The sequence below is a fragment of the Oryzias melastigma genome, linkage group LG7 (genome assembly GCF_002922805.2).
Source record: "Oryzias melastigma strain HK-1 linkage group LG7, ASM292280v2, whole genome shotgun sequence".
NCBI lineage: Eukaryota > Metazoa > Chordata > Actinopteri > Beloniformes > Adrianichthyidae > Oryzias > Oryzias melastigma.
Genome location: NC_050518.1, coordinates 32,847,099 through 32,871,154, shown reverse-complemented (window position 1 = coordinate 32,871,154; position 24,056 = coordinate 32,847,099). Strand labels below are relative to the sequence as shown.

The 24,056-nt window shown below is 47.7% G+C and overlaps 3 protein-coding genes and 1 long non-coding RNA gene across 5 annotated transcripts in view; 2 read left to right on the top strand and 2 right to left on the bottom strand.

Annotated features, from left to right (window-relative positions):
- tbc1d25 (TBC1 domain family, member 25) overlaps positions 1-8,116 on the bottom strand; it is a gene marked incomplete in the record, with an annotated part of 17,594 nt that extends 9,478 nt beyond the window's left edge. Inside the window, 7 exon segments of the mRNA XM_036213006.1 lie at positions 1-1,183; positions 2,453-2,728; positions 2,819-3,007; positions 4,457-4,584; positions 4,702-4,856; positions 4,941-5,050; positions 7,979-8,116. Coding sequence (XP_036068899.1) covers positions 1-1,183; positions 2,453-2,728; positions 2,819-3,007; positions 4,457-4,584; positions 4,702-4,856; positions 4,941-5,050; positions 7,979-8,023 — 2,086 coding nt within the window.
- Positions 7,629-8,359, top strand: LOC112140877. Its single transcript, XR_002918283.2, has 2 exons — positions 7,629-7,944; positions 8,030-8,359. It is a non-coding gene; the product is annotated as an uncharacterized LOC112140877 (long non-coding RNA).
- A 1,625-nt stretch (positions 8,360-9,984) lies between these two features.
- On the top strand, positions 9,985-21,231 carry ccdc22 (coiled-coil domain containing 22). Its single transcript, XM_024263891.2, has 16 exons — positions 9,985-10,444; positions 12,438-12,615; positions 13,519-13,651; positions 13,965-14,071; positions 15,163-15,247; positions 15,830-15,999; positions 16,080-16,289; positions 16,641-16,817; positions 17,126-17,245; positions 17,313-17,429; positions 17,497-17,598; positions 18,991-19,098; positions 19,224-19,319; positions 19,602-19,661; positions 19,742-19,816; positions 20,726-21,231. The coding sequence occupies exons 1-16, from the start codon at positions 10,395-10,397 to the stop codon at positions 20,837-20,839; spliced, it is 1,902 nt and encodes a 633-aa protein (XP_024119659.1). The 5' UTR covers positions 9,985-10,394; the 3' UTR covers positions 20,840-21,231.
- Positions 21,232-22,696: 1,465 nt separating this feature from the next.
- Positions 22,697-24,056, bottom strand: part of LOC112140871 (sodium-coupled neutral amino acid transporter 3) — a 15,907-nt gene continuing 14,547 nt past the window's right edge. For both annotated transcript variants that reach the window (XM_024263890.2, XM_024263889.2), the window contains 2 exons: positions 23,419-23,522; positions 22,697-23,347 (listed from right to left, as the gene is read on the bottom strand). In XM_024263890.2, coding sequence (XP_024119658.1) covers positions 23,243-23,347; positions 23,419-23,522 — 209 coding nt within the window. In that variant the 3' untranslated portion in view covers positions 22,697-23,242. The remainder of the gene's footprint in view (positions 23,348-23,418; positions 23,523-24,056) is intronic.

Below are 24,056 nucleotides of genomic sequence, written 5' to 3'. Positions count from 1 at the left end.
CCCCCTCCTCCGAGTCCCACACCTCGCTCTGCAGGTAGTCTGCGAACAGGGCTTTGGCCCGCTGCAGGACCCGGGTCAGGTTGTGGCGCCGCACCAGGCGGTCGAAGTGCATGGCGAGCTCGTTGTAGTCCAGCGAGTTCTTGATGATGTGGTCGCGGTGCTCCAGCAGGATGGACAGGCACAGGAACAGCATGAAGGGGTTTCCTTTGCCAAACTCCTGGGGCGGGGGCAGGGAGCAGGGCTTGATGCTGGCGGCGGAGGGGGCGGGGCCTCCTGCAAAGGACAGGATGGGCGAGGAGAGCACGGACCGGCTGTGACTGTGGGAGGGGGAAGTGACGGACGCGGGCGCTCCGGGGACAGTTCCGGGAAAGGCGTCGGCTCCGTTGAAGATGTGGGCGGAGTCTCCTGACGTCTGACAGGCCGAGGAGTCGGGGCTGTCGTCGGTTTTAATGAGGGGGGTCTTCTCTCCCGGGTCGTCCTCGCTGTCCACGGTGGACTGGCGGCTGGAGGGGTTGGTTTCTGGCCCTGAGGTGACGGCGTCCTGCGTGGGCTCGGAGTCCTCCATCTCAAAACTGTCCTCGTTTCGAGCCGAGTAGTATTTGAACTCTCCAAAACTGGTTTGTCTGCGCACCTCCGACCTTTCCGGCGTGACGCCGGGACCCTCGCTCCCAGCCTCCTCCATCTCCTCGGCGATGGCGGCGCCGCTCGGACACGCCTCCTCCCGTGACGGCCTCAGCATGTGCCGCCTCCGCTGCGTCTCCTTCTGCTCCGCGTCCTCTCCGTGGCCGTTCTCCTCGCCGCGGCCCGACACGCCGGAGCGCGGCCCCACGAGCTCCACCTCGGTCTCGGGAGGGTCTGGGGGCAGAGAGCTCCACGTCACCTCCAGCATCCTCAGGGCGTCGTCAAAAGCGAACTCCCGCTTCAGCTCCAGGAGGAGCCAGCGGTAGCAGAAGAACAGGTCGTCGGCCCCCCGAGAAACCAGGTAGGAGTAGAACTCTGGGTCCGAGTACTGCAGCAGCAGCTTCAGGTGCTGGAACTTGACGGACATGAGCTGGCCGTCCGGGCGGAAGTTCCCCTCCAGCCTCTTCATGATGCCGCAGAAGCAGATGAAGGCGTGGGCTTCGTTGTCCATCACGGCGAGGATGGGAGAGGCGATGTCGCTCATGCCCTGACAGTAGGAGATCTGGAAGCAGAAACATGCCGTCAGCTCTGGGAGTGACCCCCCGGGGGTCGACCCGCACCCTAAACCAGCGGTCCACGACCTTCTTCAGGCCACGGAGCGGGTTCAGTTGGAGAATATTTCACAGACCGGGCAGGTGTGTGTTCAAAGTAAAGACACCTTGTCTCACACGTGATCATCCAGTGAATGTAGTGGGACTGTAACATGAGCAGTGATTAAAAACTGTTTGTGGAGGATCGCAGACAGAAATATGTCAACCTGACTAACCAGAAACTAATCAGAGCTACTTTTATTTCTGAACCATAAAGTCCACTTAAATAATCAGATGCAGCTTAAGTTTCAGAGCTGCTTGAACTTACTGACTCCAACTGGTTTTCTGTGCTCAAAAATCTGTCGAAATGTTTTAGTTTGACTTTGTTAAACTACAAAGCTGCACTATGGATCCCTGGAGCATTATGGGGCATATTTATTTATTTATTTATTTTACTTTTTTTAAATTAAGAATGTATTTTCCTTAACCAGAGACCACAATGGAGGGGTTAAAGAGCCACCTGGGACCCTGGAGCCTCAGGCTGCAGATCTGAACCTGACATCTCAGGTTAAGGTGTTTTCTCTCACAGACGGCCTCCCTCCAGCTGTTGAGACTAAACAACCTCATTTTCCATTTCATCTGTATTTTTATGACCGCTTTATCCAAAACATCCTTAGGAACCTTTTACTGCCAGATCCAGTAAAAGAACGCCATTCTTCTGTGACACAGCTGCCGCCATGCTGGAGCCAGACGTCGTCAGTAAAGCCGTGATTGGTCCGAGTCGGTCTGAGTCTGTGTTTCTATGGCAACCAGAATAACCAATCAGGAGTGAGTTTGTTGGAAAGCCCCACCCCTTCCAGTTGAAAGAGGGCTCAGGAAAATCTGTCAATCAAATGTTTTTAAAGTTCAACGTGAGACCGCCAGCTTTCACTGAGGCATCTGATTGGTCGGTGAATAAATTGAATAACTTGAAGAAAGAAAAATGTTATTAAAAAAAAGAGGGTTTTTAATTTAGTAAAATGCTTATTCCGACAAATAAAGCTGTTTATTTCTCTATAAAACTATGAGATTCTGACTTCCTGATTGGAACGCTGGGGGGAGGGGCCACTCAGTCCAGTGCTCATATACAATGAAGCAGCAAAGCTTCAGACTTCATTTCGGCTCCATTGTTCCCGTGCAGAATCCTCTGGACGCCGTCACAGAGCGTCGGCTCCATCAGGTGTGCCGTGTGACTGTCTCACCTGAGGATGAGTGATGGCGTACGTGGTGAGCAGGTCGGTGAGCGCCGTCAGGTGTGGACTGTCTTCAGAGCCGGCGTAGTAGGGATGGGCCCGGTCCGTTCTCAGCACGTCTTTCAGAACGTTCCCCCGGATGAACTCCAGCTCGTCTTGGCTGACCCGAGCGGTCCACTCCCTCTTCAGCTGGTCGTACTCCCGGGTCTTCCTCTTCATGTAGTCCATCCTCTCTTGTCCGGTCAGGCCGTCGGGGTAAACGTTCAGGAGGTACCGCCACACCACCTGTCAGCAGACAGTGGAAGCTGGAGGGGATGTTCTCAGGGACACATGCACCTACAGCAGAGTAACTGCTACACCGATCAGATCCAAAACCTTGCGCAGAGAGGGCTCCACCCCCCCGTGGTAGATCCGCAGCCGGAGCTCCTCTGGCCGGGTCAGCTGACCCTGTCCATTCAGGTAACTGTGGAACTCAGAGTCGCTTAAGGGAGGCTTGAAAGGCTTCATCTCCTCCCCATAGGACCACGTGAAGGCCTGCTGGACCCTGGACAGGGTACGTCCCACCTGAAACAGGTGAAGCAGCATGGTCAGGCATCACGGCGCTTTGACTTGAAGACTTCCTGGGGACTAAACAGCAAGAAGAAAACACGAAAATGCTGGATGTGCTCCACAGTTGGTCTTTGGAGTCGAGGTCATAGAAGATAGTTAATGAGCAGATAGAGAATTCTCTTTCTGACCTCAGACACCAAGCGATTCCATTGGTTAGGTGAGTAATTCATATTTTAATTGGTCGAACAAAGGAGATGGAGACGGGGTTTAGCAGATGTAGGGAGGTGCTAGGCCCCGCCCTGATGAGCGCCTGACAGAATTACAAATTACATTTTTACACTAAGAGTCACGCAATGCAAATGAGAACACCTTACACCAGGGGGCGCCGTTCTACGAGCTGATTGGAGTTCTGACACAAGCAGAGCATGGGATTTACTAGAGCTGGGTTAATAAAATCGATTGATCAGTTTGAATCCATTTAAGTCTAATTGATCAATAATCAATTCATAAAAAATATAAATCGATTTACCACATAAAACTAAAATGTACTAGCTTGATGCTAGCATTTAATGGAGTTTCCCATAGGACAGCTAATGCTAACGCTAGGTCCACCTAAACATGTATTGCTGACTAAATGAACATCTTTATAAACTCTTAGACATGAATTATACAAAGTCTTTTAAGGAAATATTTTCAAAGTAACCATTTGTGGTCTAAAACATCATTTTTCCTCATTCTTTCTTCTTCTTCTGGAATAAGTTGTAATGCTATAGCACCATCGCCACCTAGTGGCCAAACTGAAACGTCCTCCAGGAGAAGCAGAACAATGTTTCCAATGTTAATGATCTGAACATTTTAGTTAGAACTTCTCCTTTAGAGAATCATGTAACTCTGGATGATATTAATAATCTCGTTATTTCACTGATACATTTACAGGATGTGATCTGGATCAGATTAATGTAAATACAATCAAAACATGTTTAATGTATTTCTAAACAAATGTGTATAAATGTGTAAACTCGAAGTTGAATTAGATTGAAGAATCAGAAGAATGATGAATAAAATCGGATAATTATAACTGATACCCAGCCCTAGATTTTACTACGCAATAGATTTTAATTTACTTTAAAATGATTTTAAACCAAACCATGTGTTCAAATGTAATTTTAAAATATTAAAATGTAAATTCCAAAATGTATTTTCAAAATGAAAGGTCAAAGTGCATTTTCATTTGAATTGTGACAGCACAAACTCCAGACAATGTTGAAAGCAATTCATTGTGTTTTTAGAATTTTTTTTTTAATTGTCATATTGAATTGTAATTTTTCATATTGAATTGCCAGCTGCAAAATGCATTTTCAATTCCACGATAAATTTGTACATTGAATTGTCAGTTGAGAAATGCTCAATACTTGGAGTTATGGCTCAAAAACTCTTCCATAAACAGCTGTACAGAGGAGGAACCTGGGAGAGCAGCGACTGCGTGAAGGGAAGAGCTGCAGACGCCAGAGATCTCGTCTTCTCTGCTAGAAGCTGCTCGGAGCCGATCACGTCTTTGGGGCTTATGATGTCCCAGTCCTCCATCACCGGACCTGCAGTGAAAACCAAAGTGATCAAGCTGCTGTGGAGCTCCAGGTCCAGAGCAGATCCATCGACAGCAGCAGCAGCGTTTACAACTCGCCGTCTGCACTAAAGGAAGGTGTTCTTACTGTCCTCCGAGGGCTTCACGTCCATCTTCAGCTGCAGAAACGGTTTGGCTGCACTGAGAAAAGCAACGTCCAGATCCCAGTCGGACAGCAGGGACAGGTACATTTCAGCGCTGCTGCGGTCGCGACACAGGTAACTGATGTTGAAGTTCCGCTTCCTGGTTTCAGACACGGAAAGGAGACAAAGCGCATCAGCGCGTCATCGCTCGCTAGGCTCTGAGAGGCGGGGCGGGAGGCCGTACCCGCTCAGGTCGAAGGCTCGGATCAGGATGTGCTGCAGGACCTCCAGAGACGTGATCTGAGGATCCACGGCAAACGAGCGAAACTCCACAGGAAGAGCGCCGTCACACTTCTGAAAGAGTCCCAACACAGATTCACTCTCCTTTAAACCTGCAGTTTGAAACCGTCTTTTACATTTAGGATCGACCTGCATTCATCACGGCAGGAAAGAGAGAAATCTCTGGAGTTCCAGCAGTCAAAGGGACCACGCTCTGATCCAGAGGGAGGAGTCAGGAAAGGTGCCGCCCCCAGAGGCCTCCTCACTGCCCCTCCTGTTCGTCTGAGCTCCAGCATCCTAACCCAACCTGGAGTCTGGCTGCTGTTTGGTGACTGAAGCCCCCAGAGACCCCGAGGAGGACACAAGGGGGCAGAGCTACAGGTGTGTTCAGCTCCTTCCAGGTGAACTCTCTGTCCTGCTGCTCAGACTGAACCAGAATCCTGAACGTTTCCAGGTCTTTGTTTTTCAGTTAGAACAACGTGGAGACCAGAACTTCAGAGTCAGAGGAGGTTTTCCTGCTGCTCTCATACAGTCTGTTGTTCATGACAGGGTGACAGCGACAGACTAAAGCTTACAGATTTATTCATTTGAGTCTATAGTTTCGTTTGATAGAAACTCTTAGATCTGGACTTCAGCTGCAAACTGCACAGCTGGATAACTCCGATACTGCTCGCCATTTTTGTTGCACAGTTGGGGCTGTGAGGGGCTCTGGGTGACGGGTAGAGGGGGTGGGGTTACTCCACAAAGGGGTCAGCAACCTTTAACAGTTAGAGCCGTTTGGGCTCGTTTTCTAGGAGCAGCTGAATAGTCTTATATTAGTCTTTAAGAAATATGGATCTACATTCATGACCTTCTTTTTTAAATAATATATATGAATTATGTCTGTTTTTTGGCACAAACAAAAGCAAAAATATAAAAAGAATCAAACATCTTTTTTTTTTTTAAAAGACTCTCTGTGACAAACAGGATCATCTCAGTGCAGCTAGTAACCATTGTTGTGCAGCAGAAGATAATATGTGATTTTAACTCACAAAAGATCAAAGTTTTGCTTTACATATAAATCTGTTCATTCTGGAGGTAGAGTTGATCAAACAAGACGTCTTCAGGTCAACAGGATGTAAAAACCATCATAGTTTATCATCTGTGAACCTCAGACATCAGTTTATAAATGTAACTAATCTAAATTTAATAACTGCTAATTAAGTAGTCCTTACTTTAAATAATGTCTATTTCCTTTTTCTTTTCTTTATTTTTTTGTTCTTTTTCCCTCTTTGTCCTCAGCAGTCTTCCACTGCTGGGTTTGGTTATTTTAGTTTGGACCTTGGTAGTCTTAGTTTGTGGGATTTGTTTATTTGTTTTCTTTAGTTCGTTTTGGTTCGGAGGAGCTGCTGACTCTGACGGTCGACATGTCTGGATCAGTAGCCTCCATGACTTATTTGATGTTTGGCCGAGGAGCCTCATGTGGATCTGGCGGTGCAGGTTCCAGACAGCTGCTCCACACCAACAGCCCTCACACTCACGCCTCTGCAGATGATCTGAAATGAAGCTGCACGCCTTGTTTTTAACCCACCAACAGATCTCAGCCGATTCCTTCTGCCTTCATCAGATCCCAGGTCCTGACACTGATGCCACAGAGAGGAAAACTCATCAGCTGCTCTGTACCTGAACTGCTCCAGGTTTCTACCCACACTCATATGTTCCTCAAACGAGTGACGTCTGATGATTCTAGCTCAACAAAAAACAGAAGCTAAACGTCTGTCAGATCCCACACTGATCCTGACTTCCTAGAAACATTAAAATAAAGTTCTTTGTGTCGCTGCTGAGACATTTTTCTAACATCACTTCACTATGATATGTTACTTTTTAACATTTTTATTGGTTACTTTGATTTAAAGCCTCAGTCAAAATCTAAAATGAAGTTCATGCTTCATAGTAAAGAAGAAATATTCATGTCTTTAGGGACTCATCAGATTCATAAAAGTGTTTACATCTGCACCAACACTACATGGACCCTGAGGGTCCTCAGCCCCCACAGGGGGAGTTCAGGAGTCCACCTATAATCCTCTCCAACCACCTTTGATCTATTGGAAAACTGTTCTGTCATTTTTTCGTTTCGATTATGCTGTTTTTGACAAAACTATCATAAAAAAACTGTGTTGTTTTCTAGGACATAGTTTCTGCAGAACGGCAGGAGTTTATCAGAAATTCACCTCTGAGCTGGGAAGGAATCTTGGCACAGAAGTAAGCCTGCACTCATATCCCATCATCCCTTTGTTTACACTCTCCCCTGCTAGCTTACAGCTACCCCAGGCTAACAATAGCAGAGCAACAAAAACGGAGGAATATCATTTCTATCCAGCCGTCCAGTTCTGGTCCAGATTCAGAGAGAAGACAAAGACGTTCATGGATCTACATGTCTGTAAATGCAGATCAGAATGGGGCGGAGCAGGGAGACTTGGACCCGCCCACCACAGCTTCTATATCACAACTGAGAGTTTTTATCTGCATGTTTGTATCTGATTCACAACCGTTTGAATAAAGAAATATTCAGAAACTGAGCTTTAATCTTTATATACCAATGTCACGTGGCATGTTAACGCGGTGGGTAAAGTGAAACCTCATTTTGATTGGATAAAGAAACCAAACCTGCTCTACTTTAAGTCAACAACCTGAAAGCCGGACAGGAAACACAGCTGTATGACTTCCGCTCAGACTGACGGTTCTGTCTGTCCGTTTAAGTGATGCTCCTCCATCAGCACCAACAACCCGCAGGACCACGTAAACACGACCAGAGCGGACCGCCGGCGGACACCCGCGGCCATGCACGCGCGTGCCTTCCCAGGGTGACGTCAGCGCGCTCCTGTGAGGTATAGCTGGTTGATCAACAAGAGGACTGTCTGAGGATAAATCGATCATCAGCGACCAGCAGCTTCAGGACAAACAGCCTGAAGACGAACAAAGAGCGGCAGGTATTTGTCCCGCGCGAGCGCGCGCGCAGCTTACCCTCACTTTGACTCGGACCACCCCCCTCTCCTCCTCGCCTGCCATCTTAAGGTCTCCGTTCGGGAACAGGACGGATCCTCGGAGTCCGGGTTTCCTCCTGCATCGAAACCGCGATCACAACATAACGATGCTGACATCAACCGAGTTCCCCAGTTCGGGGTTCTTCTTCTTGACCCCGGAGCTGACTGCCAACGCAGCGCCGCGGCGTTTCACTGCCCCCTTCAGGCCGGAAGCGGTACTGCGTCTCCATGACCAGCAGCTGCTCTTCCCGCCGCGCGGCAGTCATGAACACCAGACGGATGATTTAAAAAGAAGGCTTCATTTCTTTTTCTGCGATTTATCATGTTAAAGGAGTTTTAAAATAAACCAATCAAGTAAGGAGAACATGTTCATTTATTTTATCAGGGCATGAAGAAAAGTTGGTCTGATCTGGAAGAATTTATAATCAATAAATTAAATATCCGAATTAACGTTATTGAAGTCATGTTATTCTTTATTTAATTGGTTTGACCAAAAATCTCATTTTGTTGCTCATCTGTTTATTACTTTTGGGAAATTCCACATCCACAAGTGAAGCATTTCACAACTTTGTTTTATGTTTTCCATTGGGACTTATTATAATTATTTTACAAAACAACACAAGCAACATATGAAGGCAACAAAAAAAACATATTTTTTTTATTTTTTATATAAAATAGTTTAGACTTCTGAACTGTAAATGTTGATGGTTGATGTGCAGGTTGCACAGTAATTGTTCTCTTTACCGTTTGTCTCATGTTCTCAGTAAAGTAGTAATGAAAAGGTTTGTTTAAAAGTTCTTCTTACTGCTGATCTGTTGCTTTCAGTTTCGAGAGCTCTTCCTCCCTTTGACTGCAGCAGATTTATTCTGATTTTCTCAGAACTAACTCTTCTTTGAGCTTTTATTTGGGCTCTGGGGAAACAAACAGGAACAACACAGAAATGACCAAACCTGGTGAAAGGGAGGGAGGGTCTAAGGGCAGGGATAACCAGTTTATGTAGTCTGTTTAGTTTTTAACTATTGTTTATATTTTAAACCCAATGAGGCAAATCTCTTTGTGATTTTGGGCTATATAAATAAAATTGAATTGAATTGAAAAGGACTAAAACCTGTAAAGATGAACCAGGTTCAGTCGACTGTTTTTTAACCTACTTTGATTTAAAAGCTGTACAAATGAGGATGGACACGGACATATCGCATGTTAATGTTAAGAAGAATCTGCTGGAATGGACTAAAGCATCATGTTGATAAAGAGAAGAACTCTTAGTTCCAGTAACTTTCTGGTGACTCTCATTTTACTTTTATATTAAAGGAGAAAAAGGAAGATTCTGAAGTGGAAGCATGTGTTTCAGCAGACGAGGATAAGCCTAAGTTGATTTTTACTGTTTCCTTTTCTGGACTGAGGTCGTGAACTTAAGATCTTTGACTTTTCAATAGTTTTCACTTCTTAAGTTCTTCATTAAGAAGATAAGCAATATGTTCTATAATATCTTGTTCTCAGAAACCATTTAATTGGAGAGACAAGAAGTGTCTTCTATTGTTTATTATTTATTTGATAAGTTCATACATATTTTATTACTCTAAAATATTTTAATGCTGGTTCTGCTAAGAATTTTTTTTTTAATTTGCTGGTGATTGTATTAGTGATCAGTAAACAAAGCTTCTTTGTTAAATCTATTTTTTTCTAAATAATCTTCAAATGGAAAATGTATTATTTCTATGATCCTCCCTAACTAAGTCCACATACCTTTTGTTTGTTTTTTAAAGTGGTAGAAACATTTTTTGAGACAGGAACACGTTTTATTATCATAATAAACATTGACTGAGAACATTCTTCTTTCTTCTACAGTCTGATAAAACCCCACAGACTAAGTTAGGATGAACACGGAGGGCACTAAGACACCGCAGGCGCTTTCTCCACTCTTGGATCACGAGACGATCCCTTTCAGTGCATGCTGGGAAATGCAGTCAAATATGTTCCTTGGCCCCTTTTTTGAAGCCATCAAAACTCAATTTCCCAGAAGTCCCTTCGGTTTTATTTTCTGGTCACTTCCACTGTGAAAAAATGTCATCTTGATGATGAATGCCGCAGTTAGTTCCAGTAATGTTTGCTTCGCTCGGACGGAGGAAAGTTGCTGATTACCCAGAAAGCTCCGCTGTGGACGAAGGTTTCTGCCGCTGCGCGTGAGCGAACAGGTCTTCATCGAGGACGTGAGGAGCGCGGCGGCTCTCCGGGTGCTACTTTAGTGCAGACAGAAGATGGAAGCTGAACGTTCAGCCCGCGCTCGTCCGTGTGGAGCTGACCCCGTCAGTTAACTCATGTCAGCCAGTCTGCTCGCGATCACGGGACCCGCTGCCGCTCCGCTTTAGGCCGCCTTTCGGAGGGAAACTTCCGCCATGGAGGAAGTTGACAGGATTCTGATTCACGCCCTGAGGCAGGTCGGGACGTAAGTATCCGCAGAACATCACATGCGGTCCCGTCTGTGGTCACAGCGGATGGAGGAGCGGACCCCAGCGTGGACCCGGCTCTGTCCGCTGGAGGCTCTGCCCTCTGACACCGACAGCGGGCTGTCCCGGTGTGGAGGATCTAACAGACCTCCGGGCTGCTGAGGTCTGGATGGAGCTTTCTGCTGCAGCTTTGGGTTTTAGCTGAAATCCAAACACGTATCAGCTGATATTTGCACTTGTTTGGATGAGACACGCGCGGCTCTTGTCGGTTCAGAGAGCAGCCTTCATGTTCCAGCTACAGAGCTGCAGATCCACCTGAGACCCACACTGGAAGTTCATTAGAAAACGAATATTTGAGTATCACAAGAATACTATAGAGCAGGGGGTCAAACTCAGTCACACGGGGGCCAAAATCCAGAAGCACCTCAGGTCACGGGCCGAACAGGAGAAACATCTATTCAACACTCTAAAACGACACTTTAAAACTTTAAAAGTGTAATTTTTACCTTTACTGTGAATAAAAGGAGACAGGATAAACCAATTTAAACCATTTAACACCAGAGCTCCAGAGTTTATGTTATATTAAAGGCCAGATGTCAACTTTTCAACTGTTAACACGATAATTCCAGTAGATTCTGGAGGAGCGGCCCTCATCTATGAAATGATTTATAACTTCACATGACTTCCTTTCAAAATAAAAGGCTCCCTGTAGAATCATCTCAAAGCAGCGACTGAAGTGTAACCTCAGCAGTGATGAAGTAACATATGCAGTTCATTTGACTGTTGTTAGTACATCTCAGCCACACATTCGTAAATCTAATCACAATTAAATCAGAAATTCTTGATTTTTTTCAAAAATAAAAATAAAATACCGCCTTAAGATCGGGTCACCTTAAGTGTAAATTCTGGTTCTGCTTACCGACCTCCAGACGACTCAAAATCTGTCCAAAGGTTTTGATTTGACTTTGATAAATGTGGTTAATGGATTCTTGGGGCATTATGGGTAGTGTAGTTCAGGAGTGATACATACTGGACTTCAGCTGTTTGTGACTGACTTGAATAGTTTTTTTTGTTTCTACATTACATTGTAGTCCAAAAATCTGTTAATTTTTAGAGCAAAGTACGTTTGATTTTTCTTTAGCCAGAGATCCACAAAGGAGGAGTCAATAAAAACTCTCACTTTTAGAATAGACTGAAGTATACTTGTACTCTTAAATCGACTTCTTTTTCCACTGCTGTGCGCGGAGCTGCCATCAACACACTCACAGTGTTTGTCACGATTCTGTAAAAGCAGAAGTTACTTCTACAGAATCATGAAAAGCAGGTTTTTATCCAGACTCGACATCTGCTCACGAGAACATTCGTGTCCTCTGAATGCTGGGATGTTGAAACAAACAATGATACCAGACAAACGCGGCTGCAGCTGATGACATTTCTCCAGTCCTCCCTGCAGACGGGACGCATGAAGGTTATCAAAGTTTAACTTCGACAAACGGCTGGAACTGTTTCCTGTCCTTCAGTCAGGTCCAACGTTTGGAGCTTTTACTGTTTCAATAAACTTTTTTCATGCGTCAACCTGATAACCTGCAGGTAAATCTACTCCCAGGGAGGACATCCGACTCAGCTTCTTCCTCTCTTCAGTTTTTTTGTTCCTGTTGAACAGATGAACTGAGATCAACACCCCGACCTTCCACTCAGAATATCTGACAAATCTCTGTTAAACTGCAGCTTTATTACAAATATAACCACAGAAAGTGTGGATGTTATGGCAGAAAACTGAATCTTAAGAAAGTAAACAGACCCAAACAGAAAAAAGTCCTATTTTCTCTCTCGCAGAAAATGAGTTAATCTTACTTTAGGAAAATGTTTTTGTGACTTTTTCCTAAAACAAGATTTCATGGTTAGACCATCTTTTAGCCCCATTACCAGATTGTTGTTGTGCTTTTTGAAGAGGATATCTGCTGCTCAGAGCTGTTCCCGTGTCCTTCACAGCGACGTGGACGAGGACGTGGACGGCGTCAGACAGTTCACCAGCGAGCTGCTGGTGGAGGCCGTGGTCAGATGCATTCGAGTGATCGATCCCGGCCTGGGCGGCGCGCTGGCCCCCTCCCTCCCTCCCGGCATGTCTGCGCGCTTCCGAGTGGGCATGAGCCTGGCTCAGGCCTGTCAGGTGAGACTGCCGCCAAGGTCAGGTGACTCGTTTATGGCGGGAATAGAGACTAGAGCTTCAGCAGCAACTGGCCCGAAGCCCCGGAGCCCCGGAGCCCCGGAGCCCCGGAGCCCCGGAGCCCCGGAGCCCCGGAGCGGGTCACTGTCAGCCACCGGCTGGACGAGGCTGAAGGGAACGTTTGTTTTCCTGAACTTTTGAGGATAGAGTTTATCTTCGTTCTCTGTAAAACATCTGCAGCTGCTTTAAACTTCATTTGTTCTCTAGGTTTCATGTAGGAAAACGTGATTTTCCATGAATGTCAAACTGGAAGCTAAAGAATCAGACGCCAACTTCAGCCTCCTGTCACTGTTAAAATACATAAATATGATCAAATATCTAGACTGATATAAATTAAACATGAATCCACCGTTTGAGTCACTTCATTAACGACATCCTGCTTTATTATTATGGTCTGTGGGAACAACTGTCCCAATAAATCCATGTTTGGAGGAAAGATTCCTAGTTTTGTCTGTTAAATGCAGATTTCTTTTATTTTGAAGTTCTTCTATTTCCTCTCTGGATCTTTTTTGTGTAAATTCCAAAATACATTTATTTTTTGTTAACTTTGTTAGCTTGGGCGTTTAATTTAGCAGTCGGTGCAGCCGCTTGAAGAAAGTCGAGGATGGATTTGGACACGAGTGACCTGACAAGTCAAGAATGAGTCGGACGTGGTGCAGAGAATCCAGCAGTTTTCCCAAATAAAACTTCCTTCAGAATCAGATTAGAAATGAAACAGAACAAACAAATGTTGGTTGTGTTTTTATTTTCAGTTTGCAGACCGGTACCAGCTGTCCCGTGGACTGGTACCGGTCCACGGCCCTGCAGAGCTCTGAGTTCTGCTGCTCATCCTGTCACTCCTCACAGGACATCGGCTACAAAGGCGAGATCGGCTACCAGACCTTCCTGTACAGCAGCGAGCCGGAGATCCGCTCCCTGCTGATGTTCCTGGTGGAGAAGCTGCCCAGAGAGAGCGCCGAGGCCTCGGCCCAGCCCTCAGGTACGGATATCACACCTGTCTGCTTCTCCCTGCAGCCACACCTCATAGAGCAGCTGAAGGTAACATCCAGACTGAGGGTTAGAGACGTTTCCATCAGCGGATGAGACCTGGTTCTCAGCCTGTTTGCTCAGCCGTCGTTTCCTCTAACAGAGTCAGGACTGTGAATCCAGGTTCTACCTCATAAAAGCTTTGAGTGGTTCTGACACACGAGGATCGAATCACTTCACATCCGATGATAGCAGGGACAGCAGATTCTTTGTCCTGCTGAGGACCTGGTGTCTTACATAAATCAATGGTTCCTGTTGGCCCACAGGAAAGTCTGCGGTCCTCCAGAGAGCCATCGCTGCTGCCGTCAGAGCCCAGCTGGACCTGGCCTGGGTGCCTCCAAACTGCAGGCTGCCTCTGCACTGTGAAACACAGGTACGGCCCTGCAGGTGTCCGTCAGCGGTCAGACTCGGTCAGCGAGCAGGAGGAGAGTTCAGGATGAGATGTTTATGGAAGCAGCACAATATTACAAACCTAAATGAAATACCTAAAAATGAGGCTTTTCACAGCAACTATTGGGTTATAAATCATTGCAATTAAAGTTGATTGATTAATTACAGGTCACGATTAACTAACCACACAAAATGTTGATCGCATGACGGCACTAATCATAATGACAAAACCACTTGAATGCTTTTATAATAGTTTAAAAGATGATTCTAATTCTAAATCTAATCCTTCGTGAGCCTGTTTTCCTCAGTGAGTTACATCACTGCAGATGACATGCTAGCTAAAGCTGGACGCCATATTGGAATGGTACAGATGTCTGTTTACTACTGTGTTACAGTTGGACAAACAGATCTGGAAAAACTAGAATGTGACTTTCACTAGTGAATGATTGCTGATAAAAGAGAACTAGAAAACATTTGAAGAAGATCTGAGTGAGTTTACTCTCAGTAATGAACGTTTAGGAGGATCTACTCAAAGTCAATGACAGCTTTAGACTTCACAGATTCCAGGTTTTCTGGCAGGACCACTGATGTTTTAGTGTTATGGAGGATGATGGTGGTATTTGTGTGTTAGACCTCAGACCAGATCAGACGACCTGCTGGTAATCAGATTACTAAGAGGACAAACATGAACTAACCAGGATTTCCTCAGTAGTGAAGAGGGAAGAGTCCATCAGCACTGAATCTCCGTCCGGTGGGCGGACCGGGACGTGTGTCGTATGAAAGACCGCCTCCCCACTGTTGCGTTGGTGCCCGAGTCTTTCTGATCGGGGCTGGGTGGATCCATTGTAGAACGGGAGCCCCCAGCCAGCGTGTCATCTCCAGTGATTTACCTCGTTGGTTTTCCTCCTAGAAGTTTCTCTGCTTCGGAGAACAGTCTCCTCGAGCTCCCAGAGGTTCTAAAAAGGTTTCTATCAGACTGACAGAGCAGATCTTTGGTTTCTCAGTTGATGCTGTATTTCTTTAGCAGGATTTGTGTGATGCTCCTCATTCACTGTGACTCCTTCTTTTGTTCAGAGTGGAGGAGCGTTGAACAGCTTCTACACTCGGACCCTCAGCTCTCCTCACTGCATGAAAGACTCGAAGACGACGGACCTCAAAGGTACATTTCTGCTGTTCAAGTTAGTGACCTGAGGAGGTCACGCCCCCCGACCTGAGGAGGTCACGCCCGCGACCTGAGGAGGTCACGCCCCCGACCTGAGGGGGTCACGCCCCTAACCTGATGAGGTCACGCCCCTAACCTGATGAGGTCACGCCCCCGACCTGAGGAGGTCACGACCATGATCCTGAGGGGGTCACGCCCTCGACCTGAGGGGGTCACGCCCTCGACCTGAGGGGGTCACGCCCCCGTCCTAAGGGGGTCACGCCCCCGGCCTGAGTGGGTCGCGCCCCCGACCTGACGGGGTCGCGCCCCCGACCTGAGGAGGTGACGCCCCCGGCCTGACGGGTCACGCCCTCGGCCTGACAGGGTCACACCCCCGACCTGAGGGGGTCGCGCCCCCAGCCTGAGGAGGTCACGCCCCGACCTGAGGGGGTCATGCCCCCGACCTGCCGAGGTCACGCCCCTGACCTCCTCAGGCTGGAGGGTCCCGGTGCCTCCTGGTCCGCCCCGTGTTCAGTCTTCAGGTCGTTACTGTGTTTGGCTGCTGCTGACTCGTCTGGGCCGTTTCTACGTTCTCTCCAGAGGTGACAGAATACCACCGAGACGTTCTTGCTCCAGTGACTGCTCAGTGTTCCAGCGGCGCCACCATGGCGGCGTCCCTGTTGGAGCAGCACGCCGCAGAGCTGAGCGCCGCTCAGGAGTGGGACAGCGAGTGGAAGAGTCAGGGCCTCCTGTCCCGCCTCACTCCCCAGGCAAGCCGCCCTGCTCTGTGTCACATGGTTTCTGTGTTAGCGGACGCTGACTCGGGTGTTTCCGGCGTGATGTTGAACAGGAGTACCGCTCCAGGAAGCTGGCCCGGCTGCAGAAACGCATACAGGAGCAGCTGCGCTCCGCCGCGCAGCCCGCGTCTGAAAGTGCCTTTCCTCGCGCTGCCTCCGACCTGTCTGATGTCCTCCAGTCCTTCAGAGGCTCCGCCCCCTCTGAAGACCTTCTGATGAAGGGCACCCACTTCAGCCACACTCAGAAGTTCACCTTCACACAGGTAGGTCTCTGCAGCTGAAGGAAACCAGTCCTGCTGTTCCTGCACTTCATTTAAGACACGTCAGGCTGACCTTTGTGAGAAAAATCCCACAATTCTTTGCAGGCGCTGCCTAATAGCAAACAGATTGCTGCTTTTAGGAACGTCTGTTGTCTGCAGGTATCTTCACTCCCAACCCAACATTAAATCAGGGATCCCCGACCCTCAGGACGTCCTGAGGGTCGGGGATCCCTGATTTAATGGGAACAGCAAGAAGTGACTGTTTAATGTGAGAAAACAAAATAGAAACAAAGAACAACCGATCAGTGACATTAGTTAGAGCTCAGCTTTCAGAGGCTCTGATGTGTCCTCCAGGAGGCGCCAGCAGCAGCGGCGGCGGGCCCCATCCTGAGCGCGCGGGAGTTGGGGGGCGACGTGCAGCTCCGGCAGCAGGAGGAGCTGTCTGCTCTGCAGCTGCAGTTCCAGCAGCTCTGCAGTGACGTGGAGCGCCTAGCAGCAGACATGAAGCACGCCGCCGTCACTCATGCACAGGTGCTTGTCCTCCTCTGAAAGTTATTCAAACAGTTTGTCCTTCCAATGAATGGGACGTTCCTCCTGGATCCTCGGCTGCAGAGATCCCTCCTATATCGCAGGAGTTCTGAAAATAACCTCTTGGTGAAGTCACAGATGTTCTGCTGCTGCAGCTCAGCCTCTCCACGCCTCACTTCTGCTTTATAGATTGTGAGCTTCATATGCTGATGTGATCAAAGGCTGAGCTGCTCGTCTCGGTGGAAGGAGAACTCGTCCGTCATGAACTCAGAGTGCAGACGGAGACGTGACTTTGAGGTGTGTCCCTGCAGGCGCTGGACGAGCTGAAGCAGAGGGAGCTGGGGAACTCTGAGAAGGAGGAGAAGCTTCAAGTCAAGAAGAAAACTATCGGCCTGTTGCCAGACGCCGACGCCAACGTGGTCCAGCTGCAGGTAGGAATGCCGGCGAGCAGCAGGCGGTGGCGTCTGCTGCTCGCCGCTGACCTCCTCCCTCCTGCAGTCTCTGGTGGAGGCCAGCGCCAAGCGGGTGGTCAGCCTGGCGTCTCAGTGGGAGAAGCATCGAGCTCCACTCATTGACGAGCATCGCAGACTCAAGGAAATCTGCAGCCGCCAAGACGTAAGCGGGGATCGGGGTTCTCGCCGTCTCAGTTCAAACATGCAAACATGTCGTCTCCTCTCCTCAGCTGGAGTCTTCCAGAAAGCTGTCGGAGATCAAGTCTCTGCACGAGAAGATCCACGTGTCCACAGAGGAGGCCAAGAAGAAGGAGGAGACGTACAAGCAGCTGGTGAGAGCTCCGTCTCTGGAGCAGCCTCTGGGTTGCCATGACAACGGCGGGAGTGTCTTTGCCCGGGAGCCGAAAACCAAACGTGTGTTGTTGTGGTGCTGGAGGTGTGCACGTATGAGTGTGCATGTGGGGCAGATACTCAGCATGTTTCTTTAACCCTTAAATGAACATTGTTACACGTGTCTACGAACACACAGATGCAGTCCTTACTGTCACAGGACTGAAACGCTGTTTGGAGGTTCAGACATGGAGCAGATCATCCCTGATTCAGGATCATTCCTGTGGAGTCAGGACGAGCTGTTTCATGAAGGAACCTCACCGCTTCAGTCCTCGTGTTTTATCTTCATGTTACACAACCCGTCTCAGGTTCAGTGTGCAGCACAACGGCTGGAAAGTTCAATATTTTCCTTCTGCTGCACTTTGCTTCAGCAAACTTTAGTCAGAGTTTCAGAGAAAATACTGAGTGCAAAGATGAAACTTTAGGAGTGCAGTGGAGCATCACAAACCAGGAACTGCTCTGCATCCGGAGGCTCAAAACTGTCCAAAGGAAGATCCTCAAAGTTGATCTTTAAAGACCCGATCCAAAGAAAATCGGTCAAAGCGTTGATGGCGGCGCGGCGCCCGGCAGCTGTGATGGTTATAGATTTTGGTCTTGTCACAGTTGCAGATGATTCATTTTAACTTTCTAAAAACGAAACACCTGAACCTGCATAGTTCCCCGGGTACGTCTCTGTCCTGGAGGCGTCATCTCCTGCTCCAGGTGTTGAAGGGTTTGGTTCAGACTGTGGTCTACAACCTGCAGCTCCAGAACCACATGCAGTCCATCAAGCCTGTTCCTCTGGAATAAACACACTGATGACCTTTAGGATGTTGGATTTGGTCCCTACAGATGCTGCACTACATAAACTGAGTTATTCTTATAAAGTTATTCTGCACTCATGTGTTGTTGGAAGATTTGTTGTTTTTCCGACGTTCGTGTGTTTTTTCTGAGTCAGACAGTAATTCTTTCGATCATTCCAACACCACATGAACGCAGCATTTCTCCAAGTTTGTGTTTTTTTTCCTGAAGGACATCAACCCATCGTTGCATTTGACTCTAAAATGAGAATAAAACTCAGTGTTGAAATAAAATCTCCAAATGTTTTGTTTCAAATAAATAAATGTATTTAAATCAGAATGAAAATACGTTTTCGTCCACATTCCATGTTATTTCTTTCTCTCAAGAGGTTGAATTACTAAAACCTGGCATGGATCTGCTCCTGATCCGACCCTTCTGTCATATTTTAGAACCCTTGTGGCCCGACAGTCACAGAGTTTGCCCTCCTGCGGTTTAGACCCTCCCACGCTCACAGTTTGGTTTTAGACCAGCGTAAACGTTGTCCTTCATCGCAGGTGACGGAGTTGGAGAGTCTTCCTCAGGACGTGTCCCGGTCAGCATACACTCAGAGGATTCTGGAAATCGTCAGCAACATCAAGAAGCAGAAGGAGGAGATAACGAAGGTTAGAGTCTCTCTGGACTCCTGAAGGTCCGAGTCGTTCTGACGCAGACGTCTCTGACGGGTTTCCATCACAGATTTAGTGGTTTTCAGTACACAGCTGTTTTCCGCTGTGACTCGTTCCTGCAGATTCTGTCGGACACCAGGGAGCTGCAGAAGGAGATCAACAGCCTGACGGGGAAACTGGACCGCACTTTTGCTGTGACGGATGAGCTGGTCTTTAAGGTGGGCCTGTACAGATGGATGCTGGTCAGAGCCTCAGTCTGCAGCCTGGCCGGTCTGGAGTGAAGCGACGGCTTCATCAAAGGCCCACGGAGCTTCATGTTCTGTTGGGATCGTGCTCGGGAAGGGATGTGGGTTCCAGGAGCGGTTAAGATCAGAACCGGCGCTGAAGCCACAGCTGCGCGGCTGGTGGAGCGGCGTGTTGACAGCTCAGCAACAGAAGAACCCTGTGGAACACCAGAGATGTACATAGACTGAACTGTGACTTCTGTTTCTCTCCTGCAGGACGCCAAGAAAGACGAATCCGTCCGAAAGTCCTACAAGTACCTGGCGGCTTTGCATGAAGTAGGTCACTAAGTCTAAATGAGTTAGGCCTCAGGCTGCTGTGGTTCTCCTGGAGGAAACGCTGGTCTTCTTCTTCTCAGAACTGTAACCAGCTGATCCAGACCATCGAGGACACGGGCACGATCCTGAGAGAGATCCGAGATCTGGAGGAGCAGGTAGGACTGGAGGTCCTGTCGGGACGGTTACAGTCTGTCAGCCAGCAGCCCGGGTCGCTCAGCTGGTCTGGAAGGACCACAGAGAGTTTTATGTATCCAGTCAGACCAGCTGTAGTGTAGAGGACGGCCCATTTCATGTTGGTCTTTGGAGGCGTTCAGTATTTTGGTTTACAATGACTTCTTCTATAACCAATAAGGAGTTTCAATGACATGACGCCGGCCCTCGAGGCCTGGATTTGGTCACTCCTGGTCTAGAATGTGGTTGATTAAATCAGTGTTTTCAAGGTTCACTTTGTCCTTGACAAAAACCATAAGGCAAAACCAAAAATGTAAAAAAAGAGAAAATCTATTCTCTGTATCCATGATGGTCCAGGATCTCTCGACTACAGACTCTCTGATCAAAGCGTTTGGAACAGAATCAAACGAACACAAATAAAACGGTCTGTTAGGATCTTTCATATTCAGATCTTCTCAGCGTTATACCAGGACCTGTTTGGATGATTACAGAGGTGACATCCTGCTGATGGGAGATGTTTTCACATCAGAACACTGGTGTACTGCGGCAGCTCACTGGTGTACCGGGGCAGCTCACTGGTGTACCGGGGCAGCTCACCGGTGTACCGCAGCAGCTCACCGGTGTACCGCGCCAGCTCACTGGTGTACCGCGGCAGCTCACCGGTGTACCGCGGCAGCTCACTGGTTGGATGAGCTGATAGCTTCTCCAGCAGGCTTCTCCTGAAAGGAGCCATCAGGTTTCTGTTTGAGTTCTGAACGGCAGGTTTGAGAGGCCTGAGCGACCGCTCCACAGTCCATCAGAACCAGAACGGAGATGTTTATGGAGAAGGACCCGATGGTTTTAAATGAGTGCTGACTCCAGATCCACAGGTCACTTTCTCTGCTTGTCTCCAGATCGAGACAGAGAATGGGAACAAAACGGTGTCAAATCTGGAGCGGATCCTGGAGGACTTCAAGGCCATTCGCCAGGAGAACGCTGCACTCGCTGCCAAAGTCAAAGAGGGCTGAGCTCCTGGCTGAAGAGCTGAGGCTGAAAGCCACGCGGTGCTGGATGGAGGCGGCTCTCCCTGTGGTTGCAGGCTGTGATTTTCTATAGAGAGACAGCAAAACTAATCCAGAAATGTAATGTGCACGTGGACGGAGCGCGCTCATTCCCAGCTGAACCAGATTCACTGTTTGGGGCTTGAAAGCTGCATCACACAGACTGCAGAGGCTTTCACAGAACCACGATTTCCTAACACGAGTCCAGTTTCAGACCTCAGCAGTTCTGTCATGATCATATTTGACCTTAAATGAGGAGTGAATGGCATTTGAATGTAATCTAAATGAAAGCTGTGGAGACGCAGCACAAAAGTATTGTTGTGTGCAAACATGAATAAAGATGCCTTACACAGGGGGAATCCTGGGAGTTTACCGTCTGATGATTCCACACCTCAGTATACTGTCACTCATCAAACTCTCCTCTGAGTTGTGGGCGGAGCAACTCCCGATTAACAATGATTTGAATAAAGATATGCTACTTTGAACTTTATATTTGTCCTCCATCATCAGGTTAAAAACATCAGAGTGGAACTTTAGTGATTCACAGTAAGAGTACGGCTGACCGAAGTCTTTGGCACATTAATGTGAGACTGTCTAAATATATTCAGGTTTGCTTATTGACTGTATATATAGAACAGGACTGAGTGGCCCCTCCCCCCTGGTCTTCCAAACAGGAAGTACCTGCTGGCTTCAAGAAGCCAGACTTCTACAGAGGAACCACCAGCTGTTACTCGTTTTATAGAAGCCTTTCCTGCTCTGGTGAAGTGTCCAGATTCTTGTTCTCCTTCCAGATAATCAAATCTGTGTACAAACAAGTAAACAAGAATTAATATGACCCATTCACCTTTGAGTTTGTTAAAGTTTGTCCACATCAGAATCATCATTAGAACATTCTAGCTCACTGTTTGGTCACATGACTTTGATCCATTCGAAGACTGAATGATGGTCGATTTTATGCTGTAGTAAAATAAACCCACCTTTTGTCAATCCAAACGGTATTTTCCAGGATGGATTGATTTACTTCTCTTTTCCTCTCTTTAAGGTTACAGGTTGATTTAACTAGATTAAATACTTGCCTCAGACTCATCGATCTGGTTGGATCGTAGGAACAGAAACTGATTCATCATTACAGTCCTACTAGCTTCATCTGACACCAAATGGTGGCGTCCAATTCACGGAAAAATGGCATCCAATTCACGGAAAAATGGTATCCAATTCACGGAAAAATGGCGTCTGAATCGGCTTCATTTCACTGGAGCCAAAAATAAGACATTTTCTATGAGTGACATCACACTCATTCTGTCCACTTCTCTTTTACAGTCAATGGTTTGAATGTAATCAATAATCTGTCAGACAGGAATCCTGTGATTGAAGTTGTGTGTGAATGTCATGAATCGCCCCCCGTCTCCCCTTCTGGCCTCCAGCAGGAACTATCTCCAGAGTTCTAACAGTTCCTGGTTCTCCACACTTCACTTCCCATCAGCCCCTGCTGTCACTCCCAGGAGCCCCACAGCTGGTTTCCATCAGCAATCACTCCAGCAGTGTTTGGTCTCTGCCCAGTGTGGAGTCTTGTTTGTGCCGCTCTGCCTGAGCGTTCTCCTCCTGACCTGATCTTCTGTTTCGTTTGGCGCCTGCCCCGACCCTCGCTGGACCCGGACCTCTCTGGTTGATGCCCTCATGCTGGTGTTTGGCCCCCGCCGGCCTGACCCTGGTTTAGCTCTGTGGACTTTTAGCTGTTGTCCTGTCTGTGCCTAGAAACCTGCTGCACTTGGATCCACCGTCTGACTGTATACGTGTACCAGCTGTGACGTTCAGCTCCGCGTGTCATTTAAACAATATTTGGAAATCTTTATTCAACATTTAACAAATGTTTCTGAAAACAAATAACAAATTATACCAAATGATTGGAAGGGGTTCACAGTTGCATGAATTCAAATGACTTTAAAATAGAAAAATCACATTTTCTTAAAGCTATGGCTTCTTCATCTCACGCTGGATGATGTTTCGTAGCACCACGTTGGATTCGTGAACAGCATCTTTAAGCCTCACCGTAAACACATTCTCTCCGTTTCTCAGAAATCACTTTGATTTTGGTTCTACTGTGGGGAAACTCCAGCTTTAGCCTTCACAGAGCAAAGGCGTTTCTGTGGTTGAGGGTCCTCCATGATTTCATGCTCATCGGCTCTGCAGCAGAGGAGCTCCCCCACCATGATGCAGAGCTGGTAGAACCACAGCATTCAACGCTGTGGAGGAACATGCTAACAGAAACAGTCCAGCTGAAACCAGAACCTCCCAGCACCGCTCATCGTTTCTGCCCGTCTGCTGGAGGTTCTGCGTTTGGTGTCCGTAGTTCACGGGGGGGGGGGCACCTTAATGACCACCCAGACTTCGCTGTTCTCCACTCGTCCAGTCAATTCCAATGAACGTCAGACTCATGATCATGAAGATGAAGCCCAGAGAGGTGAAGCACGCCGCCTGCAAACCAGAGACGAAGGTCACTGCAGCATCTGCACCCGTCAGCGCTCTGAAGAGTCGGGAAAACCCACCTGGATCTTTGGTCTGGAGGTCATCGGCTCCTCGGTCTTGGGAACAATGCGGATGTAGAACAGGCCGGGGAGGATGAAGATCAGGGTGGGGGCGGTGGTGGCTCCTGCACAGTCAACATGACGTTAACTTAGGAACAGCTCGTCCTCATACAGTGCTGTCTTACTCATCAGAGGCCCAGAATGCTTTGCAGCACCATGTGATCCATTCATCTAAAGGTTGAGACACTTGAATGGAAGATTCCATTTGAACCAACATTCTGGAGCTTAGTTTTATGAACTGTTGAACTATCTGAGTTAGTTGAACTGTCTGAAACTATTGATTTTCAACCAACACGATTAGTTCTGTCTGAGAGGATGCTGGGAAGCTACGACTTTCTCTTCTCAACCAACAATAGCTGGGATAGGCTCCAGCAACCGTGTGGATCCGGCAACAGGCATTAGGTTTAATGGATGATGGATGGATGGATGGATGGATAGATGATGGATGATGGATGGATGGATGGATAGATGCTGGATGATGGATGGATGGATGATGGATGGATGGATGGATGGATGGATGGATGGATGATGGATGATGGATGGATGGATGGATAGATGCTGGATGATGGATGGATAGATGATGGATGATGGATGGATGG

Coding starts and splice junctions, on each gene's coding strand:
- ccdc22 (XM_024263891.2), top strand. CDS start 10,395: ATGGAGGAAGTTGACAGGATTCTGATTCACGCCCTGAGGCAGGTCGGG. Junction 16,290..16,640: donor AGAAGTTCACCTTCACACAG/GTAGGTCTCTGC, acceptor TGTGTCCTCCAG/GAGGCGCCAGCAGCAGCGGC. Junction 19,817..20,725: donor TCCGAGATCTGGAGGAGCAG/GTAGGACTGGAG, acceptor GCTTGTCTCCAG/ATCGAGACAGAGAATGGGAA.